This window comes from Helianthus annuus, chromosome 11 (assembly GCF_002127325.2).
Source record: "Helianthus annuus cultivar XRQ/B chromosome 11, HanXRQr2.0-SUNRISE, whole genome shotgun sequence".
NCBI classification, from domain to species: domain Eukaryota; kingdom Viridiplantae; phylum Streptophyta; class Magnoliopsida; order Asterales; family Asteraceae; genus Helianthus; species Helianthus annuus.
In genome coordinates, this window is record NC_035443.2 from 26,099,291 (window position 1) to 26,116,134 (window position 16,844).

Consider the following 16,844-nt stretch of genomic DNA (forward strand, 5'->3'; position numbering starts at 1 on the left):
CAACATTATAATAACGGGTGGGTGGAACCAACTACATCTATGGCAATCGATTTGAAAGATCTGAGCTTGCGTGTATGATTTAAAGCACATGAAATTTAAGGTTGCTCGGTCCCTTCCTTACACATTAAAATGGCTATCCATAAATATGAGAGCTGGTTTCAGCTCACTGCAGAACCTGATTGAGTACCAGCCAACGATGTCTGGCCCAAAGTGTTGCGAAAATCTCCCGGCATCTCCTCTGGCGGGGAAGCCGGTGGTGAGGTCTTGCAAATTGCATCACTCATTTCCTAGTTTCCGGCAATCCTGATTCCAAAACCGCCGGTTAGGTGAGTGGATAACAGCGTTAGATGAGGATCGTTGAAGAGGATGGAGTCTGATTCGTGTTCGAGCTCCAGAAGAGCTTTAATGGCGGGTGAGTTGGAGAATGTCTAGGGTTTCATCTTTAAAGATTGGGGTTAAATAAGTAAAGGGATATATATTAATGTTTTTATATAATTTAAATAGATTGAGGTTAAAAGACACAAAAGCCCTCATGTGAAAGGCATATGTCATACTTAACTGAAAATTTTAACCCGGTTAGTGCTAAAGGACGGAGGGTGTAATGGGTTTTACAAATAAAGGACTGTGACTGTAATTATTGAAGTTAAAGGCTATCCGTTGCAATCTGGTACAAACATAAAGGACGAAAAGTGTAATTTACCCTTATTTGTATATTTAAAACTTATTTTGTTAAAAAAAATCGTGAAAATAACGAAAGAATAAAAAAACTTGAGTAATTGTAATAATAATCTCTTAAACATTAAAAGAATTTTGTAATTATCAAAAACAACCCTATAAGGTATATAATGACCTAATTAACCTTACACTTATCTGAAAAAAAAATTTAACAAAGTTAGTGTTACAAGTCAAAACCATTATAAAAGGCAACATTAGAGTCTAATATGTTAAAAGATCTTTTTTTAGGCTAAAATGGTTAAACCGGCTAAACCACAGGAGCCAAACAATAATTTACTCAAAATAAAAACTGCTTAATTATCATAGTTATCTCACTAGTAATGATTTCTCACAATCACCACATTGAAACGTGAGCAAATTTCCGGGTCGCGTAGAGGCGTTGGTACTCGCGATGGGCCGCCTCTATCGCTTCATCCTCCGTTAGCACCTTCTCACCGTTCATCGTCTTGTTGAAGATTATCTCAAATCTTCTAGACATTGCTTGGATCTCCCAACACTTTGAATGAATATAAAAAATCTTGTGGTAGGTTTCGCCCAAATTATACGATGCGTACGCGATTGGTGTATAACATGCAGATTGAGTGATATAACATGCGAATTTTGTACATTTTGGTTGTCCGATTTTGTGAGTCCGAGTTTATGACCATGCGATTTTGAGATATAACATGCGAACAACATTTTTGTGAGTCCGAGTTTGTGAGTCCCATGCGAGTTTATGAACATGTCCGGGTTTGTGAAGCCATGCGATTTGAGATATAACATGCGAACAACCAATTTGAGAGTCCGAGTTTGTGAGTCCCATGCGATTTTATGATCATGTCCGGGTTTGTGAAGTCTTTTGAGGTTTATAACATGTGGATTTCTAATCACGTACGCATCGTACGTTAAGGCCAATTGTACGTTAACTGACCCCTATATATATATATATATATATATATATATATAAGATTTGGAAATTTGAAAACAATTTTTTATATTATTACCATTGGTAAATGGTCAAAAGAGAGGGATCCACCATTTTCATAGCTTTACCGTTCACTAAGGGCATGGCCGCATGGCAGAGGCATATTTAACACCCGTTGATGGTCGGGGGGGGGGGGGGGTAAGTGTTGGAGGCGCCACCCAGATGAGATGATTGGAGACATTACCTCACACCGCCTAACCTAAGTAATATCTAAGTGTCGTTATATGAGATGTGTATTTAGACTCCAAACTTGTAAAATATTGTCTCAAACATTTTAATGTGTATAAACTATACTTGTTGATAAATAAAAGGTTTGAACAATCGTACTTTATCATTTAACTTAAAAAAGCACAAGTTAAATTGTAATTTTGTGTTTTTATAACTTACGGTAGTGTTCGTTTTGTGAAATGTAATGTAATGGAACTGAAATTGAAAATAGAACTTAAATTGGATTTTAAATAATTCTCTTGAAATCTCATAATGCGTGTAGTTAGTATAATTAAAATGTGTTTGATTGGTATAATTTCAAGGTATTAAGATTCAAATTCTTGTTAAAACGAACTAACATAAAGAATAAAATCTATATTTTAATTCCACCCATAATCTATTTCTTTATGTGAACACTACCTTAATATTTCCTACAAGTTTTTGATTCAAATGTTGTTACAGAAATCAAAATCAATAAGTAATTATACAGTAGAACAACTTAGCATGAGACCAGTGAAATGTAACAATTATTAAGGACTTACTAATGCTATTGCAGATTTGAGGATATTTATATAATTATAAATATAAATTATAATAAGTTATCTTAAAAATAAATTAGTGTTACTTTGTATGGAACTAAGAAACCGGGCTCTATTATAACGAAGTCTGGTTTACACTAAAAACTTTAATTTGATATCAAAGAAAAGAAAAACATTAAATAATGAAAAAGGCTGATGCTGATTTGATACAAAGTCATAACTCTCTGAGATAAGATATGAGCCCAATATTTGTAATTTTTTTTTTTCGCAAAGGGAGTCCAGGTAAAACACGTTTAAGGATGAACGGAGTGGTCGGCAATCTCAGTCGGTAAATGAGTTTACCGAGCGTTAACATCGCCGCCTAAGGTGTTTACCGCTCGTGGAAGGGGTTGCATCGGTGAAGGTTTATCGCTCGAGAGATAAAGAAGATGACTCCGAAGAAGAATTCATGCCCGATACTCAAGAGCAACATAATGATGAGGACGAAGATGTTGCCGTACAAGACGATCTTGTGAACCAAAATGAAGCCGCAAACGATCCGAAAGGAGAGAAGACTAAAGCGAAATATGAAAATTGGACGCCTAAACAAGAAGAGGCTTTGGCAAAGGCTTATGTTCATTGCACTTTAAACAAAAGAAAAGGCAATCAACAAAAGTCGGTTGGTTTTTGGAACCAAGTTCTTAAGCACTTCAATTAAACGGTTGGAGGAAGCAACCGAAACCACCATCAAGTCCGATCGAAATGGATGGCGACGCAAACAAAGTTGAACACATTCAACGGTTTTTATCATCAAGCGGTAAACTATATTATTTTTATACGGTTTATTTTTTACTTAAGTATGTGGATAATTTTTATCATAATTTATTATTTTAGGATCGTTTACGTCCTAGCGGGTGCGACGATGCTTATGTAATGAAGCAAGCGCTTAAAGATTACAAAAATAAAGAAAAACATGACTTTCCTCTTGTTGCGGCGTGGGAGGTCGTTAGAACAAATAAAAAATGGTCGCCGGTACCGTTGTGGGTGAAGATAGCTCCGTCTCGAGTCAAAAAAGAAAGTCGTCGGATTCGGGAAATTATAAAGCGGATACATCTAGTGCCGAAGTCTCGAGCGGTCTTCCCGACATGAACGAGGATCCCTCGCCAAGAAGACAAAAGAGAAAGGAGAAAAAGGACAAAGGACAAAGGACCGTCTTCAACAAACGGAGATCCAAGAGATATAACCGGTAGATTCGAAGAATACAAGGCCATGAAAAAAGAATTGATGGATATTAAAAGGTTACGAGAGGAAAAATACACGTCGTTGGCGAAAGAGCAACGCGAGGCGTTGCGACAAACTATGTTCGACAAGGACTTGGAGACGTTTAACCGGCCTCACGACAATGTTCACCCTTCGATGTTGGAAATCACACTCACTAGAAAACGCGAGATCGCAAAAAGTTATGGTTGGCCTTGTAATTTTTAGTTTTTTTTGTTGTTGCGTTGTTTTATTATTATTATTATTATGATTATTATTATTGTTATTATTATTATTATTATTATTATTATTATTATTATTATTATTTAACTTAGATTTTAATGTAATGTTTTTTTTTATTTATAAAAGTTTGATATTTTATTTGTTTTATCTTAACACATAATTTAAAAAATATAAATAAAAAAATAGTTTACCTATTCCAAATGTCTAACCCCCGCCAACGTTTTTGAGCAATAGGTAAACAAAATAGATAAAATGACGTGGCACTGTTTGATTGGGTGATTTGGGAGTTTACCTATTCCAAGTGTCTAACCACTCTCTTCACCCTAAAGCCAAGATGATCATTTTTTTTGGGTCTACATATTTACACACCTTATTGCCTATTTGGACACCCTTCAAGACGCCTCGTATAGACCTATACGAGGCGTATAGCCTTTTTCAATTTCCAAGAGAATCTCTGATTATGTCATATTTTGTCTTATTTGCCTCGTATAGGCCTATACTGGGCGTCTAGGGGAAAAAAGACCATTTAGCCCCTGATTTAGGCCTATACTGGGGGTAAATTGGTCTTTTTTGCCTCTCTTATATGCCTAGTATAGGCCTATACTAGGCGTATATAAGGGGTTTTTTTTTAACAAACATTTTAACAATATTAATCGTTTTAGCAAAACTTTTATACAAAAACAAGTTTTTTTTATTTTAAATAATTAATATTAGGACCCCTCGTTGGTTTTTTTTTTAGTTGAAAAATGGATGTTTTGGTAGGGTAATTTGATTGTTTTTGGAGGGTGATGTTTTTTGAGTAAAGAAACCCTGAGGGTTTTTTAACAATCAAATTACCCTACCAAAACATTGATCTCAGGGTTTCTTTACTCAAAAAACATCACCCTCAAAAAACAATCAAATTACCCTACCAAAACATCTATTTTTCAACTAAAAAAAAACCAACGAGGGGTCCTAATATTAATTATTTAAAATAAAAAAACTTGTTTTTGTATAAAAGTTTGCTAAAACGATTAATATTGTATAAAATGTTTGTTAAAAAAAAAAAAAAAAAAAACCCTTCAAGACGCCCAGTATAGGCCTATACGAGGCATATAAGGGGCAAAGGGTCACATATGAGGCCTATAAGAAGGGTCCTATACGCCCAGTATAGGCCTATACGAGGCGTCTTGAAGGGGTCAAACCAGAAGTGAGATGAGTCAGGCACTGATTTTGATGTAACCCTATACGCCTCGTATAGGCCTATACGAGGCCTATACGAGGCCTATACGAGGCAAAGGGTGTCTAAATAGGCCGATAAGGTGTCCACATAGATTGACCCTTTTTTTTAGTTATGCCTAAAAAAGTTAGAAATAAGTCAAAGATTTACTAAAAACAAGTAGAAATAAGTCAAAAGAATTACTAAAAACAAGTTTGTTTAAACATGACTCAATTTATTATCCAAAGTTTTATTTTAGGGTAAAATGCCATTTAAGTCCTTTATGTAAAAAAGACCGAATACCCCTAAAAAAGATCGAATACCTTTGAAAAAGACTGAATTGCCCTTTAAGTTAACAAAAAAAATTGAAAATACCCCTGATTTAACAGAGAAAAATAGATAAAGTTAACGAGCCGAATAAAAATGGTAAAGATTTCAAACCTTTCGGATCCAGATGTATCTTATTCTTTGGGTTTTAGTTTGCTTTGGTTGGATCTTGAAGGTCATTGGGCTTGCTTGCTTTGGCTTATTTGGACTAATTCTTTTCAGCCCTTTTGGTGATATGCTTTGGCCGTTCCTTCTTCAATCTGTGTTGTAGAAGTATATCGATTTATGTCTTTCCTGTCTTGGTTCCATCGACTGGTTCAACAGCCGAGTGGTTCATGGTCTAAATCAAATCGGTTGTTTCAAGCAACCTGTTCTTGTATTTCCTGGTTGAATATTAGTAAAAGCATACCATTTTATGACAAAGTTTCTTTTTGAACTTGCGTTTGTACGAAAGAATCGTTAAATGCGTTTTTATGGTTTAGCTACTTGCGTAGACTATAAGATGCTTTTACGTTTGTGTGGTATATTTTATATAGTACTCGATACTTAGTTTTTATATGTTACATATGTATCCGACATACATGAATTCGTCACTACATATCGAAAAATGACACTAGAAATTTTTGTAAGCATCAATCAACTACAAAACAAGCGAGTTTTAACGATGAACATACCGAATATATATCTTTTACATTTAATCTTTATATCGTCAATATATGTATGAAGGTATGTATATTTAAAAAAAACTATTACTATTTAAGATGTATATGATAACTGTAAATCTCTTCAACACAAGAAAAAATATATTCTGATACAAATTTAGTAATTGAAAACAGCTTATAACTACACCAGCTAGTGATGGATTTTATATTCAAAGTGGGTTTGAGAGAGTACTGTAAGTTATATTCGTTTTGCTTGTTAAAGTTAAAAGACATGCAACTGATTCCAATTGTGCAGAGGATGAAACTTTTAGAAAACCACCCATTTTAAGTATAACTTCTTTTGAGAACAATGAAAAAAACATATTTCAGATTTATACTATATAAATAATACAATACATCTTGTTGTACAACACAAACTGGTATACGTGTGATACGAAGTTGATTTAAGAGTGGACAAAGTTATACATTGACCAGCTAGACATAAAAATGATCTAAAAATAACCCAATTAAAAAGACACATATTTCACTACTTTTGAACGCGATCCATAAACAACAGATGAAAACGTCTTACAAGGTCGGATCATGTGACAAACCACGTTTACCCCAATACTCGGGGTCCTAATTTCAACATCTATAATCTAATTTCGATCCCTTAGAAGGCGTTTAGTTCGTTGGGATTTAATGGAATTTAAGGGAATTGGAATCTGAATTCCAACTAAGAAGAGGTTTGATTCCGAGAAATTTGCTAGAATAGAAATCTCAGTTCCAATCTTCATGCATTTGGTAGACAATGGAATTGGAATTGAAAATGAATTCCTTCAAGTTCATTTAACTAAAGGAATGCAAAATCCTTTCTATATGTGAATGAATTCAAGTGAATTCATTGGAATATCCAACCGTTTTGACCCGCACCGTTTCAACCCGAATCATTTTTCGCCCCGTACCATTTTGACGGGCACTGTTTTGACCCGAACCGTTTCGACCAAATCGTTTCAACACGTACCATTTTCAACCTGAACCGTTTTGACTTGAACTGTTTCGACCCGCGCCGTTTGAATCTGAACCGGGGGTGGTGGGGGCCGGGGTGATAGATTCCAATTTATTTGACAATCAAACACACCTAGGGTATGTTTGGTATGGAGCTTTTAGCTTTAAGCTTTTAAGAAAAAGCTCCTACTCAATAAAAAACCTTTGGTTGAAGGAGCTTGAAGCTTTTGGTTGAACGCTCCTACTAGTAGCGTTTAGAAGGAGCTACAAGCTTTTAGGAAAACATGACTATTTTAACCTCTAAAGTAATGAACTTTTTAATGCACAAACTTTTTAAATTTTTAGTTATGTCAATTTTGGTCATTTTAGATATTTTATTAAAAGCTCTAGCTACTCTCCCAAACACCAAATATATCTAAAAAACTACAGCTACTAGCAACCAACTACAACTAACAGCTACCAGCTTTCAGTCACCAGCTAATAGCTTCCAGCCACCAGCTAACAGCTTCCAGCCAACAGCCACCAGCTACTTTTGCTAAACATACCCCTAAAATGGAATTGAGATTCCAATTCTAACAATTTTCAATTCCTATTGGAATGTTTAAATTCTAAATACAATTCCTTCAAATTTTAATTCCTATACAAAATACAATTCCAATTCCAAAACATTCCGCGAATCAAACACATAATAAACTCTTTCACCAACTTTTTGCAATTCAAATTTATTTCTCTTATATTGTTTAAACACATACAAAAATGAAGAACCATAAAGGTAAGCTAGTACTTTCTTCACCAATATAGACTACCTCTCCACCGTAAAACCTTTATATGATTTATGTCTTCTACTCCTTACATGATCTGTACATATATTCCATCTCTCTCTCTCTCTCTCATCACACACAGTGAACACACACATGGCTGATGAACTTTCAGATGCTTACACTGAAACCACTGAAGAAGAACAGGAAGACAATGAAGAAGAAGAAGAACAAGAGTACAATCAGGAAAGAAACATTCAAAGCATGTGCAGTCCACGTGGGCGAGCCACACTTGACCCTAGAGCCCCATGGGTCCATGAATGGAACCGGGTCTTCCTTCTAGTGTGTGCTATGGGTCTGTTTGTAGACCCACTCTTCTTCTACACACTCTCAATAAGCGAGTCATGCATGTGTGTGTACGTGGATGGGTGGTTAGCCATCTTAGTGACGGTGCTCCGGTGCATGACGGATGTGTTTCACGTCTGTAACATGTGGTTGCATTTCAAGATTAACAGGTGGTGGAGATTTTCTGCAAAACATCAACTCCGGTTGCGCACCGGTCAGACCACTATACAGAACGTGGTGACCCGGCTCATCACGAACCGGTTCGCTTTTGATATGTTCATCATCCTACCTATTCCTCAGGTTCCATTTCCATAATTTAAAACAAATGTTAGCGGAATTTAATATCTAATTATAGTTAGAGGTCAGTTAACGTACAATACGGCGTACGACAGATAATTACGTACGTTCATCTGAATATCACGCACGTTATAAACTAAAAAACCCAAATCACGCATGTTGGAAAACATTATTCACGCATGATGAAAACATTAATCACGCACGTTATACATATAATTACGCACGTTGTCGTACGTGATATACGTTAAGCCGTATTGTATTTTACACTTTTCCTTATAGTTATTATTATTTGGTTTTCATTTGGCTTTACTTGTTTGTTAGTTAGTGTTCTATCTAAAGTTTGAATGCTAAGCTAATTATTTGACGTTTGTTATCGTTATTATATTTTTTATTGTAGTATAAAGAGAACTTGATTTTCAATTGTTCAACATGTAGAAAATATTATTCACAACCACATATTTTTAGTTCTTTTAATTCTATACTTCTGTTCCTCAGGTTCCATTTCGATAATTTAGACAAAAATAATTTTAGCAGAATTTATCATCTATTATCTGTAAACTTGTTTATTAGCTGTTCATATTATTATATCTAGAATTTGGATAGTATGATAGTTATTTATGTTTTATTATTTTATCACTATTTGTTAGTTTATATCATTATTATTTTCGTTGTAATTTCATTAGAAATCTGGTTTTTTCTAATTATTCAACATGTAGAATATGTTATTCACAAGTACAGTTTTCAGTTTCTTTGGAATATTTTCATATGTACTGCTAATTATATATTAATATTGTTTGTCATATAATCTATTTATCGTCTTGTATATATAGTTTGGAAACGGGACCATGTTATTCACCAAACGGATAATAGATGATGTTTGTACTACATACAAGTAGTTCATAATTACATCACTATATCTGTCTGATGTATGCAAAGGGATACCTCCAATCACTTGAGTTAAAATAAAACTAACATATTCCAAAGTACATACACCACGTGAATGTTGGCTCATATATGTGTGTATTTAAACGTTGTAGTAAATATATATATGTATGTATGTATGTATGTAAAAATTCTATGTAAGTTTAATTAATTGATTTTTCGAAGTATGAAATTTTCGAAATTTATACTTTATCACACGTGTAAATATACCGGATTTAAACACTTCACTTGTCCTATTTTCGCGCATAAGCAAGTATGTTTTGTTTGTAACACATTTACAAATACACATTAGTTGTTAATAGATTTTAATGGCATTTTGCAATATTTACAAACTTCAAATTTAAAGTTGTAATCGTCGCAGGTTGTGTTATGGGTAGTGATTCCGGCATTGCTAGAAAAAGGTTCATCAACAACATTTGTGATGACGGTTTTCTTGATCATGTTTCTCTTTCAATTCCTTCCCAAGATTTATCACTTTGTCCGCCTCCTACGTCAAATGCAAAGCGTCTCTGGCTACATCTTTGGTACCGTTTGGTGGGGAATTGCTCTCAACCTGATCGCCTATTTTGTCGCGTCTCATGTAACACAATTTCTAGATCTCTTTCATTTTTGTCTCAAAATATGTATTTTGTGTTCCAAACAATTTGAAACAACAATAATTTTGTTCCAACATGCATGGTGTAGGCTGTGGGAGCGTGTTGGTATTTACTAGGAACCCAAAGGGCTGCAAAATGCTTAAAGGAGAAGTGCATGGAGACAAATGGGTGCAAATCGAAAATGTTGACGTGCGAAGTGTTCATGAATTATGGAACAAACGGTTTGGTTCGAGACCACAGGAGATTGTCGTGGGGCGAGAACAGAAGCGTAAGGTCTACATGCCTAGAAGACGATGATAGTTTTGGCTATGGAGTTTACAAATGGACGGTACAACTCGTTACCAATGAAAATCGGTTGGAGAAGATACTATTCCCCATTTTTTGGGGACTTATGACACTCAGGTACAGAACAGAAGATGTTATTTGTTTATAGATTTCACCAAACATTATCGTGTTTATGAGAGGCGACTCAACAATTTTGCAGGCCTAAAAGCAAAACGGATTTTAAAATCATGGCTCTTTTGTAGAAAAATTAAATATATATTTTAAAATCAGGGCCCTTACACGTGGGAATATGAAGACACTTTCTTTAACATACGAGTTCTATTAGCAAAATAATCACACATATTAAAGTTCGTGTAAGTTTTAATAAAAATAAAACTCTTCTAAGAATACTTTTTTTTGTCTAATTTGTCAAACATATGTATCTTAATGAAGTTAAACCTTGATTTTGTATCATCAGTACATTTGGGAACTTGGAGAGCACAACAGATGGGTTGGAAGTAGTTTTCATCATCCTCGTTCTTACTACCGGGCTCCTTTTGGTCACCATGTTGATTGGAAATATCAAGGTACGAAGTTGTGTGGTATAGTTAAGACTAGGTGTTTCGATTAATTGTAGACAATTATATTTTAGTTAGCTTATATTATTATATATCATTACTATAATTAGAATAAGTATATGATTTGATTATGTTTTCTTCATGATTAAATGTAAAAATATTTTATTAATGGTACACAAAGTTTTATTATTATTATTAGAGTTAAATGCCATTTTAGTCCCTGTAGTTTGAGCCATTTTGTCTGTTTAGTCCAAAGGTTTCATTTTTTGCATGTGGGTCCAAAAAGGTTTCACTGTTGCCATTTTAGTCTACTGTGTTAACTTTATCCATTATTTATGTTAACGAGAAAGGCAATTCAGTCATTTTATATGACCGAATTACTTTTCTAGTTAACAGAATTACATATAAAATGACCGAATTGACCTTCTTGTTAACAAAAAACGGATGAAGTTTACCTAGTGGACTAAAATGGCAACAATGAAACCTTTTTGGACCCATAGGTGAAAAATGAAATCTTTGGACTAAACTGACAAAATAGCTTAAAACACAGGGACTAAAATGGCATTTAACTATTATTATTATTATTATTATTATTATTATTATTATTATTATTATTATTATTATTATTATTATTATTATTATTATTATTATTATTATTATTATTATTATTGTTATTGTTGTTGTTATTGTGGTACATAGGTTTATTTGGAAACACAACAGTCTATAAAAATGATTGCAAAAGTTAGTGTTTATGTACAGGTGTTTTTGCATGCAACAACATCAAAGAAACAAGCAATGCAGTTGAAAATGAGAAACCTAGAGTGGTGGATGAGTAGGAAACACCTTCCTCACATTCTTCGACAAAGAGTTCGAAACCACGAGCGCCAAAGTTGGGCTGCGATGCGTGGAGTAAATGAGTCTGAGATGATCCGTGATCTGCCTGAATGCCTTCGTAGGGACATCAAGTATCATCTTTGTTTGGACTTGGTTCGGCAGGTAACCTAACCAAAACATATCATAAATTTTCAATGTAAAATACAAATTATAATTTGGAAACAAGACTCTCAAATGATATGGGTTTAATTGATGAATCCTAACACAACTCATATATTTATTTGTCTCAAAAGTTTAACTAGAATACTATAAACCTTTAACTCGCTTATCTAAACGAGTCAAATATGTTGATGTATCGTATTCCAGGTTGCAAAGAGTTTGTAATCAAGTTGTAAATATGTTAAAATAATCCCAAACTTGTTGATGAATTGTAATAAATAGGTTAAACATGTTGGTGGGTTGACCTGTTTAATTAAACAAGTTTAACAATCGAACCCGAACAAGATATGTTTATATATTAAACGAGATACACACGACAGCCCAAATTAAACATGGTTATCTTTGTATCGTGCTATGTAATTGTTAAACTCAGGTACCCTTGTTTCAACACATGGACAGCTTGGTCCTTGAGAACATATGTGATCGTGTTAAGCCTCTCATATTTACCAAAAAAGAAACAGTGAGTTCATCTAAATTCTAGCATTACAAATTCCTTACATGCATTCCAATAAAAATTCATGATAAATCACTTGACTTGTTATTGAATTATAATAGATTACTAGAGAGGGAGATCCGGTACAAAGAATGTTATTCATAGTACGTGGACATCTTCAAAGCAACCAAATTTTACGAGACGGGGTGAAAAGTTGTTGCATGTTAGGCCCAGGAAACTTCATCGGAGACGAGCTTCTATCATGGTGTCTAAAGAGGCCTTTTGTCGAACGATTGCCACCATCATCCTCGACATTAGTCACTGTGGAGGCCACAGAAGCTTTTGGGCTAGATGCTGAAGATGTGAAATATGTTACCCAGCATTTTAGATACACATTTGTTAATGAAAAAGTGAAGATGAGTGCAAGATATTACTCACCAGGATGGAGGACTTGGGCAGCAGTTGCGATTCAGTTGGCTTGGAGGAGGTGCAAACGTAGGCTCACACTCACTTCGTTGTCGTTTATTAGGCCAAGGAGACCTTTGTCAAGGTGTTCTTCGCTTGGGGAAGATAGGCTAAGGCTTTACACGGCTCTATTGACTTCACCAAAGCCTAATCAAGATGATTTTGACTTTTAAACATTATAACATTATATAGATATGCAACATGTATGCAATTGCAAATTAGTATTATTCTATAATATTATTGGCAATGTTTTAATACGTTTTTCAATAAGAATAATTCGTTTATTGATGATGTAGCAATCTAATACATATGCTTTAGGAGGTACTTTGACACATAAAAAATGTTAAAGAAAACATTAAATATGGAATAGGCTGATCTTGATTACATTTTGGTTGGCAAGGAAGGATTAAGGTTCAAACTCCAAAGTGAAAACACTTTGGGCTAAAAGATAAACCCAACCCAATACTTGTTCTTTTCTTACAAAAAGGAGTCCAGGTTAAACACGTTCATAATCCAAGAGGATATATATATATATATTTTTTTTTGTATTTTTGCTTAAAGTTATTAAAAATCAATCCGAGAATTACCAAGAAAAGGTTTCTTACATGAACTTTTATGTTTTTAGAACGTGGGGTATGGTGGGGCATGAGTTGGGGGCATGGTACGACACGTGGAGTACGGGGCACCCAAGACCAAAAGCCAATTTCAAAGGGGTATGGTGGGGCGTGGCTGGGGTGGCGTGGCTAGTGCTCTTGACCAATGAGGTTTCACCATGTCATGTGGGTAGCCCCGCCCAACGCCCCCAAGCCCACCCGGGGTGGTGACTTAGACGTTTCTCTCCAACCCACGCCCCATACCCGTAGTCTTACAAGATGATTGTGAAATGTGTTTTTATGGTTTAGCTACTCACTTAAACCTTAATTTGTTGTTATTTTTGTTTGGTATATTTTCTTTATATATTATATTTTTTTTGAATGGCAGAAATTCTGTGATAATAGAATGAGGGCCAGCATCGGCTGTGAAACCCATAAAAGTAAAAAAAAAAAAACGAAATACAAACAACAATCAACGTATTATATCTCTTATATTAAACTCCGCCCATCTCTGCCACAAAAAGTCCTTCGACCTTGCTTTAATCCATAAAAACGATAGAGCTTTTATTTCTTCCACCGTTTTTGTAACCGGAATGGCATTATTATTAAACCCCTTCTTGTTTCTTACCTTCCATATCTGCCACATTGTAATTTGGAGGATTGCACCAATCGTTCTTCATCATCTGTGACTCGTTTACAGTGGATACCATGATTAGCACACCTTCACAAGATTCGATGTAATTGCTTGGAAGTTTCAGCCACACCATTACGTTCCACCATACCATTTTCGCTAATAAACAAGTCACCAAAGTATGTTTGACCGTTTCTTCTTCAATTCCACATCTCGGGCAGGTTGTATCAAGGATCGGCGCCCCACGTTTGCTTAGTTCAACCTTTACTGCGATCCCATTCCTTACGACCCTACAACAAAAATAGTTAACTTTAGGCGACACCCAATTATTCCAGTATGGCCACTCTACGCCGTCATCTGATACATAAGATTTCGTTATCACATCTCTAATCTTCGCCACTGTTAGATTTTCTTCAATGTTAGTTTTCCATCTCCACACATCTTGATTAGCTTTTAACTTGAAATTGTAAAGATCATGCATCAAAACAGAGAGCTGAGCCCATTCCTCCTCTCCATTTGGTCCAGTACTCCACTCCCAACCCCAACGCATATCCAGCCCACTACCACTCACACAACTAGCCACTGTTGCCATTTTGAATTTTGATTTTGCAAATAATATGGGATATCTATCCTTGAGAGGTTGATTTCCAAGCCATAGATCATACCAAAAAATAGTCTGCTCTCCGTTTCCAACCAACGGCACCAAATTTGATTTTAGAGATAAATTCATGTCACAAAACTCCTTCTCAATTCCCATTATATCCTTCCAAATTCCGGGGTATCTATTATTACAAGGTAAAGATTGATGCATTCTTTTCTTCACATGTATAGCGTTTATAACTTTCACCCACGTCGACGACGGTTGCTCTTTAATCTTCTACCACCACTTGGCTAGGAGAGCCAAGTTTGCAGTTCGGATGTCTTCAATACCTACACCTCCATATTTCTTTGAGATTACTAATTTTTTCCACTCTATCCACCTCATTTTGCATCTTCCGCCCTTCTTACCCCACACGAAATCTCGCCTAATTGATTCGAGGTCATGTATAACCTTTTTAGGAGCTTTAAATAATGAAAAATAATAATTAGCAAGGGCCCCCAACACCGCTTTTGCCAATGTTACTCTTCCGGCAAACGAAAGCCATTTCGCCTTCCAACTTGATAGCTTTGTATTGAACTTATCCACAATTAGCTTCCAATGCTTTACTTTCTTCATATTCGCACCAATTAGCAAACCGAGGAATGTGAACGGAATACTTCCCAGTTTGCATTTCATCCAAGTTGCCAAGTTTGACACCCTTTGTTCATCAACCCCTATTCCCATCAAGTTACTTTTTACCAAATTAACCTTTTAGTCGTAGCACAAATAAAAACATCTAAGAATCCGATGAAGATTCTTAATGTTTTTTTCAGACCACACGCCCATGAATATGACGTCATCGGCATAGCACAGATGCGATATTACCGGACCCTCATTTATGATCGTAATACCATCTATGATCCCATTTTAATTACTTTTTGCATGATAACATCCAACGCTTCTAGATCAAGAATGAATAAAAACGGCGAAGCGGGTCACCTCGCCTCAACCCTCTCGACGATTGAAATTCCATAGTTGGAGATCCGTTTACCAATATGGAAGATCGACCGGACTTAGTACTTGCACCCACCCATTTCCTCCAAAGCAAAGGAAAGTTCATTGCCTTAAAGTTTGACAATAAAAATTTCCAATTCACCGAATCGGATGCCTTTCGAAATCTACTTTAAAAATAAACATTTCCCTTTTGTTTGTTTTCGCCCAAGATATTATTTCGCTAACAATTAACGGACCATCCAAAATGGATCTTCCGTTAATGAAAGCGGATTGTGATGGTCCCATTAGTTCCCCCATAACCGGTTTTATACGATGCACAAGAATCTTAGAAATTACTCTGTACACAACACCAATAAGAGATATTGGTCTAAAGTCACTTATTGATGTCGGGTCCCGAATCTTTGGAATCACGGAGATGAAGGATGGATTGCACCCTTTTTCGATTGACGGAACTGAATGAAAACTATTCATCACTTCTACAAAATAGTCTTCCAATAATGCCCAAAAAACTTTTATGAATTTAAACGAGAACCCATCCGGCCCTGGCGCCCGGTCGCTACCACATGCCGACACCGCCTCTTTGATCTCCTCCTTTGTGAATGGTTCCACCAATTTCTTTGCTTGTGTATCGGTTAATTTACGGAAATCTTTAGCGACAATCAATGGCCTTTTCCCCATGGGATCCTTGAATCTAGCATCGAAAGAACTTAGGAGTTCGACTTTAATTTCTTGCGGAGTCACGATCATCCCCCCTTCCTTTATTAGGTAATTTATCCGGTTCCTTCCACGTTCAAACTTAACCGTTTGATGAAAAATGCAGAATTCTTGTCACCTAAGCTTGCCCATTTTACCTTCGCTTTCTGTTTGGCATCCTCCAATTTTTGTAATTCCTTTTCGACAATGCACCACCTCGCTAGAGCCCTTTTTTCTTTTTCGCCTCTTGTAAGTCTCCTTGTTTCGGCTAGAAATCGCCTCTGCCTCCGCTTTTGCGTCCAGTACTTTTTAACTTCCAACATTTTCATCTCTTTTCTCCAAACTTTTATATTACACTTCAGAGTTTTTAACAACGACACAATGCTCCTGAAACTATTTTCATCCTTATCGTGCGCCATCACTGTATTTTTCACTATCTCCTCAAAACCTTTGCATCGAATCCAACTATTATATAACTTGAACAGAATTGGACCGAAATCTAAT

At 35.5% G+C, this 16,844-nt stretch overlaps 1 protein-coding gene across 1 annotated transcript; it reads left to right on the forward strand.

The window, feature by feature from the left end:
• Positions 1 to 7,854: 7,854 nt before the first annotated feature.
• LOC110908580 (cyclic nucleotide-gated ion channel 4) lies at positions 7,855 to 13,086 on the forward strand. Its single transcript, XM_022153525.2, has 7 exons — positions 7,855 to 8,501; positions 9,802 to 10,020; positions 10,125 to 10,438; positions 10,779 to 10,887; positions 11,638 to 11,874; positions 12,305 to 12,391; positions 12,487 to 13,086. The coding sequence occupies exons 1-7, from the start codon at positions 8,013 to 8,015 to the stop codon at positions 13,000 to 13,002; spliced, it is 1,971 nt and encodes a 656-aa protein (XP_022009217.1). The 5' UTR covers positions 7,855 to 8,012; the 3' UTR covers positions 13,003 to 13,086.
• The last annotated feature ends 3,758 nt before the right edge of the window (positions 13,087 to 16,844 follow it).